This window comes from Stylophora pistillata, chromosome 8 (assembly GCF_964205215.1).
Source record: "Stylophora pistillata chromosome 8, jaStyPist1.2, whole genome shotgun sequence".
Classification (NCBI taxonomy): Eukaryota; Metazoa; Cnidaria; class Anthozoa; order Scleractinia; family Pocilloporidae; genus Stylophora; species Stylophora pistillata.
The window spans coordinates 20,038,574-20,063,786 of record NC_142526.1 but is presented as its reverse complement, the minus strand read 5'-3'; the positions used below and the strand labels follow the sequence as shown (position 1 = coordinate 20,063,786).

General features: G+C 37.5%; 2 protein-coding genes across 2 annotated transcripts; one reads left to right on the top strand and one right to left on the bottom strand.

The window, feature by feature from the left end:
- Positions 1-1,266: 1,266 nt before the first annotated feature.
- Positions 1,267-17,814, bottom strand: LOC111346431 (ephrin type-A receptor 4). Its single transcript, XM_022953718.2, has 18 exons — positions 17,541-17,814; positions 16,576-16,652; positions 15,626-15,711; positions 14,446-15,076; positions 13,971-14,018; positions 12,931-13,284; positions 11,501-11,536; positions 10,963-11,071; positions 5,694-5,752; positions 5,207-5,347; positions 4,695-4,805; positions 4,387-4,574; positions 4,054-4,173; positions 3,814-3,884; positions 3,489-3,529; positions 2,935-3,031; positions 2,572-2,671; positions 1,267-2,215 (listed from the first exon to the last, which is right to left on the bottom strand). The coding sequence occupies exons 2-18, from the start codon at positions 16,640-16,642 to the stop codon at positions 2,144-2,146; spliced, it is 2,331 nt and encodes a 776-aa protein (XP_022809453.2). The 5' UTR covers positions 16,643-16,652; positions 17,541-17,814; the 3' UTR covers positions 1,267-2,143.
- A 1,203-nt stretch (positions 17,815-19,017) lies between these two features.
- LOC111346429 (uncharacterized) lies at positions 19,018-19,890 on the top strand. The gene is given in 1 exon segment (XM_022953716.2): positions 19,018-19,890. A coding segment is annotated over 1 exon segment (741 nt). The 3' UTR covers positions 19,759-19,890.
- The last annotated feature ends 5,323 nt before the right edge of the window (positions 19,891-25,213 follow it).

Below are 25,213 nucleotides of genomic sequence, written 5' to 3'. Positions count from 1 at the left end.
AGGTTATGAAATGTACTATCCTTAAAAACAATTTTACCGTGTGAGGTAAGCCGACTGAGGTGGGGCAAAAGGTCTTTTAGCTTCTACGTCATAGCTTGGTCACGTGGTCTGAAATGGGTAGACAACAGTCGTGGTTATGGTGAATTAACAGCGAGGCGTGGAGAATAATTTACTTTGGTTGAATCTGAAACTGCCAAAATATTTCCAAAAACTAGGATATGTATTTTCATAAATACCCTGTGCATTCTAAACTTTATAAGTTAAGTATCCATGCTATATTCTTCAACTTCTTGTCGCCCGAATTTGTGTTTTTATCTGCGTGAGTTAATGGTGAGAAATCCAGAAAAAAATCTTTCCGAAGATTACTAGTATAGCGGAGTAGACAATACGAACGCACAATGTAAATCACGGTTTATTTAAACGAGGATCATAATCAAAATGCAAACGAGAATAAAGGTATCGGTGTGGAATCACAGATCAAAGCGGCGAAGTATAGCTTGAAGGTAGCGTAGTAAAGATTGATGGCTGTAGCTGAATTTAAGTGGCTGAATTGAGTGCGTGACTCTGTCTGTGTGTGCGTGTGTGGTTTGAACTAAAAGAAAATACAGAAGAAGCTAAACTTAGAAAGTATCTCTGAGAAATGTTACATTAGCCTAAATAACGATGAAGCGATTATAAAGTGAATTGAAAGCGAGAAATAAACCAAAGCGCAAACCAAACGAAGGGAAATATCTTAACAGTGAAATGAAAGGAAACTTACTTTGGTATAGCTCCTGATTGTAGATAGCTCGCTAATAGCAGATGAAATTGGTCGTGTCGACGGCAACTTATAGCAATGACAAGCGATGCAGTATGAAACGTAACATCTGGTGTACGTACTTAAATAAAACTGATTGAAATACTAAACTTATTAAGAGAAAATCATTAACCAACGGAGAGATATTAGACTGGAACAAACAACAGAAATGTACACGAAAAACGCGTTTCGAAACTAACAATGGCTGTTTTCAGTTTCTTTCATATAGGTATGGACTTAATGAATAAAATAAGACGTAAGGGTGACAACCAACCCTTTGAGCCTGTAATAAGTTTGGTCTGCGGCATGAGCGCCAAAAAATATACCGCAGGCTTGCTCGTAGATACTCAGAACTGGGTGAAAAACCAGGTGCGCAAGTTACAATTTAAGGTAATTTAGACACTGTCCATCCAAAGCTCTTCGCCGCATTGACTTTGTTGAAAAAATGCTACCTCAGCTTTTCATCACCCTTTTACAACGTTTTAATGTTTTACTTTGTAACATAAGATATACAATTGAGTTCTTAATGTGAAGGAATACAGACTACTGCAATTAATACTACTTCTACTACAATAGACCTAATAGAGGCATTTTGAATTCGTAAGGTATTGTACTCGATTGAATGAATTCAACAGCCTGCCGAATAAAATGAAGTCTCAAGGTATGTTTGCTGTGTGCGTCTATTCAGCGGACCGGGAAAATGATGGATATTAAAAGTAATTAAACCTTAAATTAAACCAAACTAAACATAACAGTATTTTGAATCGAGTTAAAGAAAACTCCACAACTTATTAGTCAAAGCGAGACTAGTTGCCAATGTAAGACATCCATGAAAATAAGTTCCAGTCACATTTGCTTGCAGACGAGTAAAACGAGAGCAAGCTTCATTGTCAAGAAAAAAAACCTAATTTATTATTTTTCTCGAGAAACTGATGTTGTTTGATCTTGTATTCGGCAGTGATCGTCAGGCGATCTTTCGAGAGTCATGCTATGAGACGTTTCCTACCATCTTTTTAAACAACTTATGTCTACTAATTTCATTTTTAAAACGTGAGACTGACTTTGTATTCCAAAGCTTTAATTGAACCTTATTGCAACTATATTACAAACGCTAGGTAATAAACAAAGTTAATACATGTATATATTTCATTGGGCCATAAGCAATAATCTGGAAAGTGGGACAGCAAATTGAAATATCTGGCAACCAGTAACCAGGGTCCTATATTTTTGTTATTCAAAGCACTTATGGATATGTGAACATAGTTGGGAGGTTGAGTCTTCAATGAAGTTTGTGTTGCTGGACTGAACCGCCATCCTGAATTTATCGTAAAAATCGAAAAGTTTTTATCACTCATAATCCATCATCATATCAAAGTTAACGTAGTTCGTGCCGTCGTAGACTTCCAAGTTCACATATATCTGAAGTAGAGATTAGATAAAGGAGAACAATATGTTAAAGGATACTTCAAAGATTACCAATATTGAATTTTTTTTTCAGTAGGATGTCAAGAAATAATTCTCATGGGCTATCTATCAACTTTGATACACCCCCTCCTTCTCTAATAGTCCAATTAAAAACATATTAGAACCCACGCGCTATGAGAGTGAAGAGTCTAGCCTACTCTTGTCTTCCCCTCTTCCCGCACAACTTCTGTTAGAAGAAAAAAACTTCACAGGTAAAGAAACGTCCTAACTAAAGATTAGTAGGAGAAATGGTTGTGAAGCAAAAATGACAGAAAAAAGACAAACTTGGCGAGAAATACTTGCAAACAAACCTTGTGGTCATTCAGAAGTCTTTTGACCGCAGCACAAAGCCATGGGAATGTTGGCCTCTTTTTGGGATCATCTTCCCAACACTCGGACATAATGGAATACCTACAGTAAAATCACCAACACTAAATTTTTGTGAAGTTGACACCTATCGTAATTTTTAAAAGAGATCAAAGGTTACATGAAATAGTTTAATTATTTTTTGTTCTTCGGAGACATTTACGAGAATGCTATCTGAGTTGAAAACAATTTGGATGATAGTTATCGCTCAGATCTCCTACTGTATTCATACTAAACTGGATGACCGCACCAAATATGGTTGCATTTTATTTGGAGGATGATAGAGTACAATCAATAACTCAACTCACAGTTCTTGTGAGATGTGCTCGGGCCTGGGCATACGGTATCCTTCCCGCAGCAGGTCTTTTACCTTTCGAGATCCTATCTTAGGATAAGGTGATTCGCCTGCAACGATTTACGACATAACATAGCTGATATACATTTAATAGACTTAGACATAGCTGATATACATTTAATAGACTTTTTTTAAGTGTGAGATGCTAAAAAATATTATATGAGCCGTCATTTAAAGCCTTGGCTGGTTTTTGTTTTATGAAGTACGATTTATCAGGTAGGAAATCAAATGAAGCGGCCATAGAATACGTCGAAATAGTATTCTGTGAGATAGAAAAATTATTTCTCGTTTCCTTCTAGCTGGGTATAAATGCATGATAATGATATATATCATTATTATCTACTAGGGTTCTTTCCGGAAAACTCAAAGAAGTATAAATATAATTGGCGATGAAGACTTCAACTGTCAACATCATTTCTCGCAAGTAGTATGTGAAACAAAACTAATAAGAAGAGCGTTTTTTTCTGTTCAGTAGCCTTAATTTTCTCTTCAATATAATCTGCATACCGACTGTAAACACCTCCCACATCACAATGCCATAAGACCATCTGCAGGAGAGAGGAATGTTAGATACATGATCTTAATCATAATCGTATTGGTGGTTTCTATTTTAGCTCTACCACTGTGCACTGTGATAAGATTGGATGTTCTGATGTAACTGCGGGACAATTTATAAGCCACATTTTTCAAAACAGTTCATCTTGTATTGAAAAATGATATCGTATTATTTCGTTACCATAGGAACTGATTTTATAAAGCAAACGAACAGCTGAGAATCTGAGGCTAAAAAGTTTAAAACTCAAGTCGGATGTAGATAAATCAAACAACTTACACGTCACTCATAGTAGAGGATATTCCATTGACAAGTGACTCTGGAGGCATCCACTTAATTGGAAGAAGGGCCTTAAAAATTGTGGAATATTTAAGATGTGATTAAAAAAAACATAGTGCACAAAAAAAAAAATAGAAAATTATGAATTTAAAGAGTATTTTGGTACGAAAGAGAAAAGCAACAGGTTAGCAAAAATTTTACTGTAACAGTTATGGGGAGAAACATTTGTTCCATGCTCACCTCACTTTTTGTTGTGTAGATATCTCCCTCCAAACGACGAGCTAAACCAAAGTCTGAAATCTTACACACTTTGTTCTCCCCAACTAACACATTTCTAGCCGCTAAATCACGATGCACAATCTGAAACACAGCATGACAATGTTATTTCGATACCCTTTTTTAAAAATAAAATCGCTGCTTTTTCATTTTGTTTTGTTTTCATTTTTTCAACATTTAAAGAGGTATTACAAGGAAATATATTGCGCGCAAAGTGATTTGTAGTTCTTCAGTTGTCTTTATCTCTCGGTGTATCTAGGTTTCTAGATTTTAAAAGAGCTGTATCGTTTAGTGTACCTTCATTGATGACAGATAATTCATGCCATCAGCAATCATCCATGCAAAGGACAACAGGTCTTTTTCACTGAGTTTCAAGATTGGTTCTTTTTCCCCTGTGTGCTGACTGTCTTCAATTCCTCTGCTCTTACGTAGGTACCCCAACAAATCACCATACGGCAAATACTCCAAAACTATGAGATGGGGAACTGAAATCGGATAAAAGCTTTAGGCAGGTTGTTTTCGTTCAGTCCATCGACTCATCAATCGATAAATCAGATTATCACTTAATCGGCAGACGCACAAATCAATTAATCATTAAGATTTACCTTTTTCAACACAATAGCCGTATAGCTTTACCACATGTGAATGAGGCACCAAGGATTTCATGAGGTTCAACTCAGAGTGAAAGTCTTGCTTATCCTTCGGTGTGGCATCATCTAGAATAAATTTGAACATCTCAATTAAATAGCAAGGATCAGAAAAGAATGTCCATAGAGATTCTTTTCGCATCTTGAACGGTCCTGTGGCCTGTTTCTTGAGGGTCCCGGCTAATTAGTGGGCCTGTAAAGCTGTTTTGTTTTCGTTTAAAATGGGGTTATGAAAAGAATCAATAAAACTATCAGCTAAAAAAAAAATGGACTTGTTAGAATGTCAGAAGCTGCTTCTTTATTCTCTAAATTTTTATTTTAAAATATGGCTTCGGAACCTTCGAGAAATGGACCCCTGGACAAGAATCAACAGTTTTATTTGAAAGACTTGGTGAACCGTTCACTATTCCAGCTGTTAAATATCATACGGAAACCTTTTACCATGTCATAAGCAAAGAGGGTTAAAGTACCTTTTAGTGACTTCACTGCGACATCAGCGTTCCTGGGTACATAAAATGCCTTGCAAACTTGACCAAAATTTCCACTCCCAAGAACTTTTACAGTTACTAATTGTTCACGGTCAAGTTTTTCACTGCCTATCATCTCAAAATCTAAAGAAAATTATGACAATGGCATTAATGAATATAATATTTTACGATTGCTTTGAGCGTAAAGCGTTGCTTTTTTTCCATATGAACTCTGCTGGTGTTGTGAAAGAATCCATAAGGAGTAGAGCACCTATCCACAGCTTCACGCTTTTGCTGGTTTGGAACTGAATTTTGTTTCTTGTTTCCCGGCACATCTATTTCTTTTCCTCTAGTCGTTTTTTTCATCCCTTGGAGAGTGTGTTTGCTCTTGTCTTGTTGATTATTTGATTGGCTGGTTTTATCAGTTGATAAGAAAGCCAGTAAAGGAATCATAAAAATAAGTGTTAGGATTAATGAGATCGAGACTTACTGTCAAAACCCTCCTCGTTGGATTCTTTTGCACAATTTCCATTTCCTGAGGGCCTCCATCTATTTCGGTGAGGTAGAGAAACAAGACGCAAAAACTGATCATGACAGACTATTTTGAACAAAAGTTACCTGTGTAACCTCATATAGTTATACATATAAATATTCACTTTCTATAGAATTATTTTCTGTTTTTTATTTTCCTCTGTTAACCTACACACACATTCAGCCCCGGTGAGCTGTTTTCGATTTCTTGTATCCTTATATAATATTCTTGTGGTTCAAAATCAATTGTCAAACCACCGGTTTAAAACTTTAAACCTGTCTCATATCATGATAATGGACGTAAGTTGTAGAAAAAGCGTAACCGCACTAGTTCAACCAAGAGAAAATTGTAACCACAATGTTAAATCAGTTTGTGAATTTATGGTAAAACTATTAACATTGACTGTATAACAACTTGAGATAAAAAAAGGAAAAAAAGGACCACTTAACAAGCACGACTCGAAACCAAGTTAAACTGAGTTTGATTTGGTCAAATCGTATTCAGTTTTCCACACTTTGTCTCTTTTGGGATTGAATGGTTCTCTTTTTGTTTGTTCTCTGAGCTAAGTATCCGATATTATTATTTATTTCATACATATATTGTCGAACTTGGAAAATATGACTTTTTGTAAAAAGAAAAACAATCTGAACGAAAACTTAACACATTTGCCTTAGTATAATTGCAAAGATATTCCCTCCATTCATGGTAGATTTAACAACCTTCTTGGTGATAATCTGCATTCAAAGAAGACCCTAGAGACCTTGCATAGTATTTACGATTTTGATATTTTCAATATGAATTCATTTAATGCAAACATCGACCCAGACTTTAACTTATTAGAACCAAGATTGCGATCCCTTTATTTTGCACCACATAACTTTGCTGAGACTACTAAAAGTAAAATGAACCAAAATCATCGGAGTTTCATCTCTATTCTGCACAGTGATATAAGAAGCCTTAAAAGAAATTTCGAACAGTTCCATCAGTATGTGATTTCTGAGTAAACTTTGGCATTATCGGACTATCCGAAATCCGAATTCGTGATGACGCTTGTGATGAAAATCTTGCAAGCTTACCAAATTACTATTTGGAGTATGTAACAACTTCTCTTTCCGCAGGTGGTATAGGAATGTATATCAACAACCAATTGCAATATAATGTTCTCGAGCGTACTTCTAATTCTTCTTATCAAGCTTTTTGAGTCGAAATTACCGGTGTAAATAAGAAAAAGTGTATTTGTGGTGTGGTTTATAGACAGCATGACAAGGCCGATGATTTCCTTAAATATCTTTCCTCTGAAATAGAATTACATTCCTCGAGAAATAGAAACATTTATTCAATGGGTGACTTTAACATTGACCTTCTTAAATTTGAATCTTGCTCTTACTCTAAAGAACTGCTAGAATTAACGCAAAGCTTTTCGCTATTACCAGCTGTCGATAAGCCTACGAGGGTTTATAGAAAGTCAGCTACGTTAATCGATAATATTTTTTCAAATAATTTAGAAAACAGCTTTATATGCGGTAACATAGTAACCGACACTACGGATCATTTTACCCAGGTCTGTATTGTGACCACACAACCTTATTCATTGAAACACTCGAAACAAAGGCCGGAAAAAAGTTCGCGACTACTTCAACTTCAATGCTAATAGGTTTCTTTCTGAACTGCAAGAAACAGAACGGGATAATATTTCAAACATTGACGTAAACAAATCATTCACAACTATTTACAATAAAATAAACTCCTTGGTAAATAAGCATGCTCTAATGAAAACCCTCTCCAGGCGCAGGGAAAAAATATTATCAAAACCATGGATCACCAAAGGAAATCGAACTTCAGTACGAATAAAAAATAATTTATTTTTTAATGCTGATTGGGAGAACTATTAAGTATACCGAGAAAAATTAACTAGCCTAACGCGTTTAAGCAAGAAGAATTATTATGAACGTTATTTTGAAGAAAATATTAACAACTCCAAAGGTAGCGTGGAGAGGTATAGATGATATCATTTCAAGAAAGACTAATAGTATTAATCGTCAATGCACCACCTTGTTAACGCCGACTCAGAAACGATATTCAACCCAAAGGAAATAAGTAATTATCTTAACACTTTCTTTGCAAATGTTGGACATAAGTGGCCTCGTGTATCCCTTCTTCGTCGCTGGATTATGATTTCAGTACTTTCTTAGACCCACCAATAGAAAGTTCCTTTTATTATTGACCCTTTTGTTCCCGCGGACGTTGTAGCTAAAATCAATCTATTACCAAATAACAAAGCCTATGGACTCTATTCATGCCCGGCCAGTATCTTGAAATTGTCTAGCGATATTATCTCCCAATATTTAGCTCAAATTTTTAATGTTTCAGAATCCTCAGGTCCTTTCCCAGCCAAACTTAAAACCGCCAAAGAAGTTCCAGTCTTTAATCAGCAGATGCATCTAAGCCTGTAAATTATCGACCAACCTCTTTGTTATCAATTTTTAACAGAATATTTGAAAAGCTGGTTTATAGAAGACTTGTTAAGTTTGTCAATAAACACAATATATTATATTCATCACAATATGGATTCTGCAGTAAGCATAGTACACAACACGCTGTTCTAGAAATCCTAAATGACATTTTTACTAATTTAATTTTGATAACGGTCAATTCACTTTTCACGTATGATGTACGATCCTCGCAGTAGATAGCGCTATTTATGCAATAGCGAAAATCAGACCTGAAAAAAATCAGGCCTGTACGGGACTCGAGCCACTGACCTCTGCGATACTAGTGCAGCGCTCTACCAACTGAGCTAACAAGCCAACTGGGAGCAGGCCGTTAAGTTGATTCGTAATAAACCCGTGAAATTGATAAATGAGATGCAATGAATATATGAAGTTCATATATTTTGAACTGCGGTATTAGATACGTATGATGTAAGATCCTCGCAGTAGATAGCGCTATTTATGCAATAGCGAAAATCAGACCTGAAAAAAATCAGGCCTGTACGGGATCGAGCCACTGACCTCTGCGATACTAGTGCAGCGCTCTACCAATTGAGCTAACAAGCCAACTGGGAGCAGGCCGTTAAGTTGACTCGTAATAAACCCGTGAAAGTGATAAATGAGATGCAGTGAATATATGAAGTTCATATATTTTGAACTGCGGTATTAGATACGTATGATGTACGATCCTCGCAGTAGATAACGCTATTTATGCAATAGCGAAAATCAGACCTGAAAAAAATCAGGCCTGTACGGGACTCGAGCCACTGACCTCTGCGATACTAGTGCAGCGCTCTACCAATTGAGCTAAGAAGCCAACTGGGAGCAGGCCGTTAAGTTGACTCGTAATAAACCCGTGAAAGTGATAAATGAGATGCAATGAATATATGAAGTTCATATTTCTTGAACTTCATATACTTTCACGGGTTTATTACGAGTCAACTTAACGGCCTGCTCCCAGTTGGCTTGTTAGCTCATTGGTAGAGCGCTGCACTAGTATCGCAGAGGTCAGTGGTTCGAGTCCCGTACAGGCCTGATTTTTTTCAGGTCTGATTTTCGCTATCGCATAAATAGCGCTATCTACTGCGAGGATCGTACATCATACGTATCTAATACCGCAGTTCAAAATATATCAACTTCATATATTCATTGCATCTCAATTCACTTTTTGTTTATTCATTGATTTGAAAAAGGCTTTCGAGACAGTTCATTATGAAATTCTTTTTTCAAAACTTGAAAATTATGGCTTTATAGGTATAGTGAAGAATTGGTTTTAGTCGTACTTAATTGGTCGTAATCAGTATACGACCGTCAATGGTTACATACCTGATGCTCATCAAACCCTCTGTGGAGTACCCCAAGGCCCTGTACTGAGACCCTTGCTTATATCTCTTGTATATAAATGATATATATAAGTCTTCCAATAAACTTCAGTTTTACTTGTTCGCCGATGATACTAGTTTAATTTATACAAACGGCGATCTTAAAAAAAAACTTGAATCTGAGGTTAACGAAGAACTTAACAAAGTACCCTCGTGGCTAGCTGTCAATACCTTGAACATCGAAAAAACCCAGAATGATATTATCTTTCGCTTACGCCAAAAGACTATTCCTTTTTATCCTAATATTAAAATGGTAAATAGCAATTTAAACACCAGTCAACTCTTACAAATGAAAGACTACATTAGATATCTTGGTGTACTCATTGATTCGAATCTTTCATGGAAAACTCATGTAGATTACATTTGTCAGTAAAATCAGTAAAACAATCGGAATTATCTCCAATCTCAGAAATTTTGTTCCCCGTCATGTACTTCTCACTTATATCGCTCTTTAATCTTACCCTATATCAGCTATGGCATTTGTGCTTGGGATCACACTGCTGCAGCGCATCTTCATAAACTACTATTTCTTCAGAAGAGAACCCTTAGGCTAATGTTCTTCGCTGAACCAAGAGCTCATGCAGTTCCGTCACTCTTACAAACTAAACAGTTGCCGATATCATTCTTGTGTTTCGAATAAGCCTTTTAATGTACGATGTCCACAATAATCTCGTTCCTGATAACATTAAGAATATGTTCACGAAGCTGGCTTCTGTCCACAATTACCAGACTAGATCTGTTACAAATGAAAATTATTATGTTGAACAAGTTAGAACTAAAAATATGAAGAGAGCCTTCTCTATTTCTGGCACCTTGATCTGGAACAGTATTCCACTTCCTTTCAAAGCACTTAAAAAAAATCAATTTAAAAGCGCAATAAAGGAAAAACTATTTGAAATTCTAAAAAAAGAGGGTAATTATATAAGAATTTCTGAGATTAGAGTACAATTCTAGGTGTTAACTGTGTGTACTTCCAATATATACTACAGTCTGCCCTCCTGTTTCATTCTGTCTATAAGCCATACGGCAAACTAGATTTCTTTTAGGATTGTTCGTCTATATATTATAATTATACATATAAATATTCATTTACAATAGAATTATTTTCTTTTTTTTATTTTCCTCTGTTAAGCCCACCTCGAATATCCGTAGCTACCTTCAGGCCCAGGCATTGTAATTTTCTTATTAAGCTTAAATAAAATTTGTTGTTGTTGTTGTTGTTGTTGTTGTGTTTCGTTAACGTCTTTTACGCTTTCAAGTCGTTTTCACCAGTGTTCAGTAATCATGGCGGAACGTTTTCAAACGTTCAACTGCCATGGAATATTCTCCTTTTTTAATGCCTACTCTTAAACTAACCTTCTCCAAACTTTGTAACACACAAAAACCATGATACAGAATATTAACAGGCCAAGCAATCCAACCAATACGTAGACAGTCTTCAGATGTTTTGTAACTCTTGGGTCTTCTAAATTTATCAAAGCAAACAATAAATAGCTTCGCAAGTGTTTAGAATAAGAACAGTATTTAGTAATGGTTTTGTGAGCAGCGTGACTGTACATACACGAATTAAATGTAGAACTTTGACTAGGAAGTGCATGGTATTTCGGTTCAATAATAAATCAGTAAGCTAAGACTTGTTGAGGGCTTTAAAAGTCCTCCATATTTTGTTATTTCCAACTTTTAAAGTTACCTAATGATTTCTAATTGAAACTGCTTTTTTGCCTTTATTTCCTGGGGGTTTAGTAGGAGAAGCTGGATCTGTTGACATGTTTTTCTAATCAGCAGTGATCATTAAGGTTGGTTGTAATGGCCAGTTATTAGCTCGCTCGAACAATGTGGTAGCACGGTGGTTTAAAATATCCTTACTATTTCTAAGTGAAAATCTCTTGGTTACCTTCAATTCCTGAGGTTTTAGTTGATGAAAATGCGTCTGTACAAGAGATGAAAAAGTTCTTTAGATAAGAATGACTGAAGCTTTCAAACCAAAATAGTTCTAAATAATAACAATCACTTAATCATCAACAATAATAATAATAGTAATAATGATAATATTAATATGAATAGCAGACCTTGAAGTATTACGATAACCAATCTTTGCTAGTGATAAGTTTACATATATCTTAATGGACGTTTTGGTGTGGAGTATCACTGAGTATCTCTAATGTAGTTAGGACGAGTCAAAAAACAGACAACGACTTAAAGTACTCAGCAATGCTACACACCAGAACAAAGCAGAAAGACAAGCGTAACCCACCTGTTAAACAATACTTAAGTGTCCAAACATCACATGTGCTCAATTTGCACGATATTTATACTATACTTAGTAAAAAGGTAAAGGTAAAGTCTATTTACGAGCCTAGTGGCCCATTAGGCCGGTGCTTAACTCCGGTTTCTGTAGCATGAAGCGACTAGGAGTATTTCTACTCCCCCCTGGATGGGATGTCAGTCCATCGCAGGGTTACCCCCAGCATTAAATTTGCCGGTACCCATTTATACACCTGGGTGAAGAGAGGCACTGTGAGAGTAAAGTGTCTTGCCTAAGAACGCAACACAATGTCCCGGCCGGGACTCGAGCTCGAACCACTCGATCCAGATTCGAGCGCAACAACCATGAGGGCACCGCGCCTTCACACTATACTTAGTAAAGATGGAAAATTAAAAGTGGAAATAGCCACTTATCGTAATTATCGTTAGGCTTGGGATTTTTATAAGACCATGCATAGATACCTTAATTCTACTTGGCTAAGTAATCCTAACCCTGCAGAGTCTTGCAGATTATATCTTTCGCCAAATGTCTCTTCCTTAAAGTGCCTTCACGATTTTTTTTTAAATTGATATTTTCTTAATTACTTTCAGTTGCTGAGGTTGTGAGGTTTGAGTCAGTGAGGCTTATTTTCACAAGAGATGAAAAAAATTTAATTTTTGACGAGTATTGAGTATAAATGGTACGTTCAGTGGCACCTCACCTCATGGTCACCAAGCTAACCCACTCACCTCGTTATTACACTTTTTTAGTATTTTTTTCCTCAGGCAGACGCCCATGCTTTTTTAAGTAATCCACGCTATTGAAATTGTATTTCAGTCACTAATTATACATGTAACATGGAGGCTGTTTTAATGCGGAGATCTGAGTGTTACGATGGACAAAACTTGGGAGTAATATGCTGAGAAATAGCCACGTATCGTCATTGTCTTTGACGGAATTTTTTAAGACCATATACCTTCCCCTTGTGTCATATTGTAGCGCAGGTTAAAAGCACGGCAAGTAAAAGAGGATTTTTATTGGAGGTCTTGAATCTTTAACTAAAATGTCCCACAACTTGCCTGATCCATTAGTTCCAAAGTTCAGTGTTGCGAAATTCCATTCAACTCTGTGTTTTCTTTTAGCCACCTCGCTTACTCTGTTTTTGGCGAATATTTTGAAAGTGTAACTTGTCAATGAAGAAAGACCTGCCACGATCAGGTGGTTTATTTCCAAGTCTGTAGTATTTAGAATACCGCAATCTCCATGTACACAATTGTTGACTTCGCCAATGCCGCATATTTTCCGTATGCGACATTCAACGTCATAAAGCACGTGAGTCTCATCACCAGTCACCATTGGAGGCTGCCATGATATCTCAACTGCGCTTTGGTTTAGAAAAGCAACCTTGACACCCTTTGGGGCTGATGGTAGAACTAGGATGAACAGATGAATTGAAAGAGGCTTTTCTTTTCTGGAAAATCAATGACCAATGCTTTTTCACTTCGTTCTGACAAGTAAGTTTTTCAAACCTTGAAATTTGAAAGGGAGTTGGAAACACTTCATCATGCACTCATCAAAGGGTTAACTGCTTACAAAATCGTTTCTTTTTTATAGAAAGCATTGAAATATCTCTGCTTGTGCTAAAGGGGAAGAGGATGAGAAGAGCTTAATGTATTTTCGTTAAGTTTTCTATATATTAAAGCAGATTGTACCATTTAAAAAATTTTTTTTCGTCTAAACGTAGTCTACATTTCATAAAATTATACTATTCTAATGTATGTCACAAGCTAGCCCTTTCCCCTTTATACCTTCGATTGTTAAATTTTTTTAAGTGTTGAAAAATATCACTAGAACAAGTGTTTCCTATCAATCACTTCCTTTCTATAAAATAAACCTTATCGCAGATACAAAGACCGTGTTGATTGAATTCGATATTTTCTCTCTGCACACCATGATATTTTTGAGATTTTTTCAATGGTTAGCTGTGCCTCGACCTCAGCACAATTCTTTATGTTGCAACTGATCATGACATCTATTGATTTGCAAACTGAATGAACAAGAACGGGCCAAAGTAGGATTTTATATGTTTCCTGGGCAGGGCTTTGTACCATTTCCTTACCTGTGCAATTCAGGCCATTCTGATTATTATATTTTCCAACTGGACAATCTAGAAAAAATAATATTCAACTAACATGGGTTTCCTTCTTATCATTCAAGGTCTATTTGCTACTTAAATGCACGCGGTCCTCTTCCACTTCTTATGCTATAAGTAGTTATAAATTTGACAACTTTCTCCAAGACAAGATATCAGTTTTACACTTCTATGCTCTTGTTCTTTTTTTTCTTTTTTTTTTTTTATCAATCCATAAATATATTTATTTTTTTTTTATTTAAACATGCATTATTGTATCCGGCCCAAAAGCCTTCTTTTCTGAACTATACTGCATTCACATACCCCATTGTTCTTTCTTGTGACTGGTCACCTGATGTATAGATCTTTGTGTTCTAAGTCAAGGTGCTAATTAATTAACGTTTAGACACCTTGTTGTTGTTGTGTTGCTTCGAGCGCTTTAGTTTGCCTTCAAGTCACTTACCTTTGCATTCTCCTCTTACATTTTCCATGTCCTCCATGCATACACATCTTCCTTTAAGGGAAGTGATGTTCCAAGCACCGTCGCTTTGGCAGTTTGCACTTAGAATACCTTGCTCGGTCACGGCATTTGTGACACAACCACCAACAACTGGCTCTGAGTCGCTTGCTGGAGCCACTGTTCTTGGTAAGGAGACTAAACCACCAACGTGACTTAATTCTGGGCATACATAATATTTAACGGTAACAGAGAAAAGGTCACTACACGAGCCTTCGTCATGAAATGCCAATACTAGATACTTTCCTGTAACTGCTGCTCTAAAAGTTTGTGTGATATTAAAACCAAAGGCTGGTGCAGCTATTTTAGCAATTTTTTCATACGAGGCATTATTTGTCAGTGGGTTGGGTTCCGAATTTCGGGAAGAACGGAACACATATAAGCCCAAATACTCTGTGCAATATTTCCCTCCATTGTCAGGGTAAGACGAACAGTTTTTTATTCGAAACTCAGTTGTAATATAGACTGCGTTCACTCCACTGTGGACCTCTATAGGGTTACTTCTCAGCCAGTTGTTTGGTCGTGGGAATGCATCCAGAGAAACATCACAAGTTGAGTAGAATGTCCTCTTCACCCACTATGACGAGAAATCAGTTCAAACTATTCAGTAGTTTTTAAAGGAATAAGTTATACGTTTTCCTCCCTATCGTCCGCATTGCTTATGTGCAGTCCTACAGTAGTTTCGATTGCAAACATGCGAAGGGTAAGCATACTGCTAAACAAGAAGTGTTAACTGGAAAATACCCTCAGTAGCACTGCTTAGTTATAACACTCTGCGTGGAGAGAAGACGATATTTTTGGAAAAAATTTGTAGGGAAACGTATCCAAAGGAACATCACGATTAAAAGTAAGCAGCTTTCTTGTACATTCCTAGAGCAAAGTATTCTTACTGCGAAGAGAAATGCATCCGTCAGTAATAATTCTGAATATGCGGTAATGAGTTTGCAAAACTGCTTCAACCTTCGCCTTAATTTACCTTAAAACTTTTATGAAGTATATTTTTTGCCAATAACAAAGAGTGTCAACGAGATTTTACTGTGAAAACGTTGTTCAACTATTCAGTGAGTTTATTTATGTTACAGTGGTATATAAAACAGCGATTGGTGAAATGAATATTAAACCTCACCCCAGTAGGTCCGCTATTTGTTGTTGGCGGCTTTGATGGCTGCCAGTTAGAGTTCTCAGATTGTGTTGGCTGTTTTTCTAAAATAACTTTAGAGAGAATACATTAAGATATTAGAAATGTTATCAGAAAAGTGCTTTATTGTGCAAAAGTGCACGGTAACCGTATCAAATTCACATGCAAAAACAGCTTTGATTATTTAGATAAAAGATATGGAACTTGTGAGATTTGAATGGAAAACTTCAGCTTGAGGTCTACAAGCTTCAAATAGAAATGACGCATCCAGAATTTTCTAACTCTTCGCTTCCTTCAATTTCCTTTTATTCGTTTTAGTGTAAAAGCAGTATTTGTGTTAAAATAATTTCTCAGGTGATTATAAAGGTTTTCGTACTATAATTAGTCGAGGATCGTGTCATATCTCGCTGTAATCACCTCTCGCGAGGTGATTATCTTGAGGGCGCTGGATTTCAAAATATCTGCCAAATGTTTTGTCAATTTTACCCAGGAAGAGATGATAAAACGAATTTTAATTCCGAAGAGCACTAGAGATGCTTTTAAGTTTGGCGTAACACTTTCAAAATTGTGATATGACGGTTTTCCTGATAAACCTGATAAATTTCTGCAGAAACTGCCTATTTATCTTGATAAGAGTAATCGAAACAATTCTAACAAAATATTCCCAAATGTTTTTTTTATGGAATGGTTTGAATCGCAAAACGAATGTAGCAGGATTCAAAAGCTTTTAAGCAATTATACTGACATAATTATTCGCCTCAGGCTCATTGAATATTTTCGAGTAATTTTTTCAACAATATTCGTCTGGCCTTCGGAGAATAATTGTTAATTAATATTGAATAGCGATTAACTTCCTGCCACACAGTCACTTGCCTACTTTCTGATAACTTAGAATTTGATTTTACTTTAAACTGAATTTTCTAACAAGCATTTCTTACCCACTTCCGCTGATGAAAAGGTAAAAACCCACAGGAGAATACAGGTTGAAAGCAACCAGTGATCCATGTCACATACCCTAGAGCGATAGAAATTCATACATGCAATAAAGATTTGAATGATTATAAAGGAAAAATTTAGTATTTTCCTTTGATTGCAATGCCCTTGACTTGTTAAAAAAATGGTATATTTGTATTTTAATTGAGTTTTGGATGTAATATTAATAATTACCCCGCCAATTAGTACGATAAATCGGAGTTAATATTTATCAATTGCATTTAATTGATTTAACCTAGACTTGCCTGTAACAAACCTTGATGTCCTTGCATTGCCCTTCCATTTACAAGCTGAGTCTTGTTTCCTTTTTTTTATTATTTTTTTTTGTTATTTTTCATTAATCAATCATCTATGATTATTGCCCGAACAAAATCACTAGCGTGTTAATTGCGCTTATAGTGAGTCTATTACATAACCGTTGCGGCAGTCAAGCAGATACAGATACACCTAAACCTAGAGAATGTTATGGAATTATTTGATAGTTCTTAGATTAGCAACGACTGAGTAGGTGTCATTTATGAATTTTCTATTTTTAAAGCCAGATGTGGCATCTACCATTAGACTTCGCGTTTGACACTCCTTATTCTTTGTGCACGCGATTACGTCTACAGGTATATTTAGCTTTGGCCTTTCAATGCATATTCAGTTCCGTTCACAAGGAAACTAAGTCGCAATATATTTCTCAGCAGAGCTTACGCTAATTAGACCAACTTCAGCTAGTTTTCCAAGTTTAAAGATACTTAGTTGTAAACTAAACGGGAAAAGGAGATCGTATGTAAACCATAATTATTCACCAAACTTTCGTTCCTACGCAAATATGTAACCGTTACAAATCATTACTGGGTAACAGCTACTACTCACACTATCCCACTGATAGTACTCACAGTTATAAATCGACTATGATCCTTACCTAAGATTTCATACAGCGGGGCCGGGGGCAAATAAATCTCAGCTTACTGCCTCGGATGATCAGTACGAAGACTAAATGTGCTGTGCAGGCAACACTGTTCAAACGAATACGCATGTGCAAACGTTGAAACGACAAGCGGCCGGAAATCGTGCCTTCAGGCCGTTAGATCAAAGTTGCCTCACATTAGTTAGTAGCAGTCACATTGGCAAGTAATGCACGGTGTCTAAAAAGCGTGGACTTTTTGCTTAAAGCCCAAAACAAATTGGCAAATCAATAAAACACATATCTGTAATTAATTAAACGTTTTGATTCATAACGAGCCTCACGCCGTTAGCAACCAAAAAAAGTCTAGGTATCCAGCAGAGAATCCATGCTATTAGTCCGCATTCTCTGCTGGATACCAGTGGCTTGCTTGGGTAAAATCTTTGATCGTATTTCGCTTCTAATCTGATAGAGGCGTCAACTTTTAAACAATCATTTCATCATCCTATGGTGTGAAATGTAATTAAAGAAGCCGTATCCGAAAAAAAGTGTACATGGTCGGCGCTTAAAAATAGTGGGGAGCTTACGAATCGACGACTTTTGCACAACGCCGCCTTTAGATTGCGTGACATGCTCACTGCGCATGCCTTTCTGAGCACTTGTCAGCTTCGCGCCAAAGTCGACGACGTTGGTAAGAGCGATTTGCCGGCGTCTTGGAAACAGGAGGACGTGAGGTTAGTTTTCAAAGTTTTCTCTCGATGCTTCGGGTATTTTTGCCGAATGATTTAAGTATCACATTAGGGGCATGTCCTTGACATTTGATTTTAATTTTATGTGCCTGTTTTCGTTCAAGAAACGACCTTCTACAGTGCCATGGCGAACGCTGTGAGTTCAACCAACACTGAAAGCGGTCAAAGCGCGACACGGTATGAATGAAAAGTAAATTGCTGTATGAAACATCTTTCATTTTAATCACGCTTTACTGAAATATAAAACATTTTCTAGAGTACAAAGAATTTGAAGGGACTAAAAGTTGCTTTTTAGCATTCGTGTCGACAGTTGGGAACAAGGACTAGATAGCTCAACTACAGAGCAAGGGAATTTTACGTCTGTTGTTTTGAGTGTTCTTGTAGCCAGCCTAATCTTTTAAGACCCAACTTTTTCTCGACTTTATACAGCTGCGCTTTCTTTTCTGCCATGCTATCACATTTTGTTAGTCTGTCTTGCATATTTTTTCTCCAGCTCCCGTGTCTAACAACCAACCCGTGTGGTTTCATAAATAAATAACTTGTCAAGAAAGGGTTACATTTACAGTTAGCCAGAGTCAAAATTGCAACGCTGTGCATTATATCCTCATTATGTACTTTATCAAGCAAGATTTGAAACAGTAACAGTTATGTTTATAGAAATTAAGCTGTTGGTCTTAAATTGAACAATCGATCTTTGCACAATTATTTATAAGTAACAGTTATATTTTTTATCATCTTTTCACAGAATGTCTAAGATGAAATAGTCATTGAAACATGACACTATATTTGGTAGCGAAATCCTTAGTTGGGAGCCGTGGAAGTACCGTTCGATCAGGCACCAGAGAGCGGGGAACTGCTCAGAGGAAATTTGCAAAATTCTGAACAACAACAGAGATACCCAATTTTGCGTTTCACCAAAGGGTTTGAGAGACAGCTTGAAAATCCTAGAAAGGGATTGGCAGGGCAGGAAGAGAGAAACCGATAAGGGCTCGGGAATTTCCAAGCAATATCGAGAAATAGATCAGATCATGGAAGACTATCTAGAGAGAAGAGATGAGGAAGAGACTAAACACACCAAAGAATCAGCTGAGGATCGAGACAAGGAGGATAAAGATAAAGCTACAGGGGAGGAAATGAGGGAGAGGGCTATAGAGCGGATAGCTCAGGCTATGAAGCGAAATGGAAAAGATGAACCGCGAAAAAAACGTCAAAAAAGCAGTGACACACTTAACTATCTCAGGGAGGCAGCAGAGAGGGAATCAAAGTTAAGGCAAGAGGAACTAGAAAAGAGAAAGCAAGAAGAAGCTACCATGGCTAATAAGCAGGCACTGCTTTCTCAGCTGCGAGATCAACAACATGTACAGATGCAGCAGCAGCAACAAGAGCAACAACAGTTTATGCAGATGATGCAGATGATGCCGATGATGCTTAACAGCCAGCAAGCACAATCTCAGGCAATTACTGAACTTTTAAGAAAGACACAATAGGTTTGGAGCAGCTATAGTATTTCCGAAGTAAAAGACATTTTTTTGGTGCATCTTAACATTTGAACAGAGCTTTTGATTTCTGTTTTCGTCACTTAATTGTACTCTGATGATAACGCGTTTTACACTTTTGTGTCCTATCTTGTAAGAGGCCAAATTGTTTATGTCCTGTAACAAAAGTATTGCATGTGTATCTTAAGTACAATACATCAAATAAAGTGTTCCTCTAGAGTTGGCGGATTGAGACCAAAATACTCTGAGGTAACAGAACCATATAAAATGCTATGCGCATTCTGCATTAACGCACATGTTACATACATCATTTTTCCTACAGCACTTAGTCTGATTTTAAGGTTTTTTTTTTAAATCTAAGAATTTAAAATAATTAACAATGTCCCCGAATAGCCACTCCACAGAAGAGCGGACTGTGCCCATTGAGGTGTTAAAATCTTGTTGAGCTGGGGTCAGGAGACCACCCTTAAAGGGCCTTTGTAGATGTGCTCGTATCGGATAGGCGGGGTCACCGTACACACAGAGGGGGAGGCCAGTTACTGGACAGCTGGAAAACCTTTGCTGTTCTTGCAAGAATCCTGAGGAAGCCAGTATTAAACTGTCATGGCATCTTCCCTCAACTGGGCCAAATAGATTCCCCACTATTCCATTAGGCAAAGCGACAACTTGAAACTTGATAGAGTGGACACGCTTATGGCCGTTGTAGATGGCTCGTTGGTTTTCGTTAGGCCTACAAACTGGACGCACAGTCCCATCTACGAATCCCTAATAGCTGTTTAAGGCAGCTCCTGCCTGTTCGATCGCCTTTGCTTCCATAAGAGTATGCGATACAAGCTCTCGCTTCTCTGAAGTTATGCATTTTAGTTTACACAACTCGCCTTGTCAAAAGAACTTCAAAAACTTCAGAAACGGCGGGAAAATTTGCCGGTCGCGCATAAACGTCGTCGTCTTTACAGCGAATCGTAAATTCAAATTTCTACAGGAGGACGACGCGGGACTATAAGGTGACTCAACGGCGCCGTCGTGCGAAAGTCGTCGATTCGTAAGCTCCCTAATGATGAGACAGAGCACTCGCCCGGAGTGTGTTGCGGCTAATGATACAGTCACGTCGAAGAAACGTTTCTTAGTCAATGCTAGCGGATTCAGTTGACTTCATCAATACTAACACAGGCTGTGACGTTTATTTACTACGACATTTAACTGGCGGCCTGAGTGTTTTGCTTTCTAATCAATTTTACCCGATTTTTGTTTTCGAATCGGCGTATTACAACCCATAGTTTCTTGGCTGTTTAACGAAGAGTCCACAGTACGTGGCGGCTCTTTCTCACTGATATTTTATGTCGCATTTATAGTTTAGACACTGTTCCAGTTTTTTAAACTATATTCATACAGTACTCATAAGATTCTTTGTCAATGGCCTTCAGATGACCTAAATTGGTGCCGGAATCCTCTAGATAGTTGCGAGGGATTACAGACTAGTATAGCTACGATGTGATTAAGGCACTGGCGTTGAAAATCATTTTGCGCTACTTCCTCCGCAAAGATGATTAAAATCGTGAATAAACAGAGACCGAGGGTGTAATAATTGTTTTCAAATCAAGATAGATGTTGAACAAGCTGACAAAGCTTACGAAGTGAAAAATTATTAGACGTGCAATTTGTAGCTGAATAATGCGAAAGAGGACGAAGTAGAAATTAGTTTAAACAGACAAAGACAAACTTTCGTTTAATGACACGTTACGAACAAGTTCAAACTCCCTAGAACTTTAACAGGGTTCGTACTGTCTTGCAAGACCGTGAATTTCAGGGGAAATCCCCCAATGAATTCAACCAATCCTTGGAAAGTCCTTGAATTTTTATTTTCTAAAAGCTTCTTGAGAGGGGTGGGACGTTAACTTTTTCCGAAAAAACCAGCTTTAAATACTGAGTCAAGCGCTGTGCGCCAGGCTGGTTCGGAAATTAACATGGAGCGCAGTAGTAGATCCAGTAATGCGTTATTGACCAAGCAGGAGGACTCAAACCTGAGCCAAACGTTGAGAGCCAAGCGAGAGCTTGCCTTCAGGTTACACAAGGACAAAATGGCTGCGATGCTGGCCACCGCAGAAAACGAAAAATAAGCAAGGGTTAATAGCCAATCAGCTCACAGAATTCGCTGCATCTTGCACGGCTTGCGAAGCCAGCCATATAAAAAGGAAAGGTAATACATCGGCGTAATATAACTCTTAAAGCAAGAATCTCTCCCAAAATATTCATCTAAGGTTGTAAAAGTTTAAAATGTTATGAAAGCTGAAAAAGAAAGGGTTCCTGTGTCGCGCTTATTCAGAGCCACAAGTTTGAATAGCGGAGGGGAGGACGCTTATTCAAGCAGATACGGTACATCGATTACTTGAGGCTGAGCGCGTTATTTCGTGTTGTTTCATACTTTATATCATCTCATATTACCCAGTTTGTCAGGAAATCACTCTTCGTCGTGTGTTTACGTCCTACAAAAACGTTGCATCAGAAATTTCACGATCTAGCTTCGCAAAGAAATGTACCAGCAGTTAATTTGCCTTGTGTTATTTATTGACTTTTGTTGCCAGCATTTTGTGTTTTGACGTTCTCTTCACGTCGCGGTTTTCATGTTATATATCCCAGAGGCGCTCAGGCATTACACTGAATGCCAGGACTTCAGCCTAAGTGAACCAGAAAGGATAGACAACACTTCCCTATATTGACCATGAATGAAAAGCTAAGTAAGTTATATATCCCAGAAGCGCTCAGACATTACTCTGAATGCCAGGACTTCAGCCTGGGTAAACCAGAAAGGATAGAGAACACTTCCCTATATTGACCATGAATAACAAGCTAAGTATGTTATATATGCCAGAAGCGCTCAGCCATTACTCTGAATGCCAGGACTTCAGCCTGGGTGAACCACAAACGATAGACAACACTTCCCTATATTGAACATGAATGAAAAGCTAAGTATGTTATAAATCCGAGAAGTGCTCAAGCATTACTCTCAATGCCAGGCCTTCAGCTTGGGTGAACCAGAAAGGATAGACAACACTTCCCTATATTGACCATGAATGAAAAGCTGAGTATGTTACATATTCCAGAAGTGCTCAGGCATTACACTGAATGCCAGGACTTCAGCCTGGGTGAACCAGAAAGGATAGACAACACTTCCCTATAGTGACCATGAATGAAAAGTTCAGTATGTTATCTATCCCAGAAGCGTAGAGGCATTACTCTGAATGCCAGGACTTCAGCCTGGGTGAACCACAAACGATAGACAACACTTCCCTATATTGACCATGAATGAAAAGCTCAGTATGTTATATATCCCAGAAGCGCTCAGGCATTACACTGAATGCCAGGACTTCAGCCTGGGTGAACCAGAAAGGATAGACAACACATCCCTATATTGACCATGAATGAAAAGCTGTCATATATCCCAGAAGGGCTCAGGCATTACTTGAAATGCCAGAACTTCAGCCTGGGTGAACCAGAAAGGATAGACAACACTTCCCTTTATTGACCATGAATGAAAAGCTCAGTATGTTATCTATCTCAGAAGTACTCAGGCATTACATTGAATTCCAGGACTTCAGCCTGTGTGAACCAGAAACGATAGACAACACTTCCGTATATTGACCATGAATGAAGAGCTCAGTATGTTAAATATCCCAGAAGCGCTCAGGCATTACACTGAATGCCAGGACTTCAGCCTGGGTGAACCAGAAAGGATAGACAACACTTCCCTCTATTTATAATGAATGAAAAGCTCAGTATGTTATATATCCCAGAAGCGCTCAGGCATTACTCTGAATGCCAGGTCTACAGCATGGGTGGACCAGAAAGGATAGACAACACTTCACTATTTTGGCCATGAATGAAAAGCTAAGTATGTTGTATATCCCAGAAGTGCTCAGGCATTACTCTGAATGCCAGGACTTCAGCCTGAGTGAACCAGAAAGGATAGAAACACTTCCCTAAATTGACCACGAATGAAACGCTAAGTAATATTATATATCCCAGAAGTGTTCAGGCATTACACTGAATGCCAGGACTTCAGCCTGGGTGGACCAGAAAGAATAGACAACACTTCCCTATATTGACCATGAATGAAAAGCTCAGTATGAAATATATCCCAGAAGTGCTCAGGTATTAAACTGAATGTCAGGACTTTAGGCTGGGTGAACCATAAAGGATAGACAACATTTCCCTATATTGACCATGAATGAAAAGCTAAGTATGTTATAAATCGCAGAGGCGTTCAGGTATTATTCTGAATGCCAGGACTTTAGCCTTGGTGAACCAGAAAAGATATAGAACACTTCCCTACAATGGCCATGAATGAAAAGCTAAGTATGTTATGTATTCCAGAAGTGCTCAGGTATTACTCTGAATGCAGGTCTTCAGCCTGGATGAACCAAAAAAGAAAGACATCATTTCCCTCTATGAACAGTGAATGAAAAACTAAGTTTGGTATATATCCCAGAAGCTCTCAGGCATTACGCTGAATGCCATATAAATCTTAGAAATATGACAAATAAATATATATGTCAGAAGTGATCAGGCAACACTAAAAAAAAATGATGTTACAGGATTAGACTTAAAGAAAATACGATTTTTAAAGTAAAACAATGTTGACTGTGCCTTACTACAATGGGTGCACATTACAGGCAGAGCACATAAATTAACATCACATGGCTCCTCTTCAAAGAGAAAGAGCAAGCCATCTCTTAACCCCTTCCATCTGAAAGGAACAGAAAAAAAAACAGTGAATTTAGTTTCCACCTTTATAATCCAAACCTACCATGTTTTTGCTGGTAACTGTCCGTCAAACTAAACATCCCAACTGAGATTCAAGGACATGTATTCCAATAGAAAGTGATATATCATACTGCAACCTAAAATTTTTTGTGCATGTCAATGCAGAAATGCACAGTTGTACCTACCCCCCAATACTTGCTTTGCTCTTTACGAGACACTCAGCAAAGGCTTCCCCAAAAGGAACATCAGGACAGGCACATTCCTACAAACAAATTGCATGTATCACTCGATAATGAATTAACTGAGCTAAAGTCATATAATGTTTATTACTATTTGTAGATATATAATCACTGTTCACTACAGATAAAATATGTTCATTTTTGTGGACAGCTTTCTGCCTTTCCGTAAAGTCAAGAAAGCCAAGAAAGCTCTCACTAATTGATTATAAATAAATTGCAGAACAAATACCGGTAGGCTGAATATGTTTTGTGTTTTTGTAGAATTCTGCTATGATGCATGTCATTTAGCATTGCAGGTATAATCTACCTTAATAATTTTGCAGAATACACAGCACTCTGTGTCAAATCCTTGCTTGCAAAGTTCATTGATATATTTTTTGGCATCACCAACTCTTTGCTTGCGCAGCGTTATCAGTGTTTTGTAATCAAGAGTAACTGTCATGAAA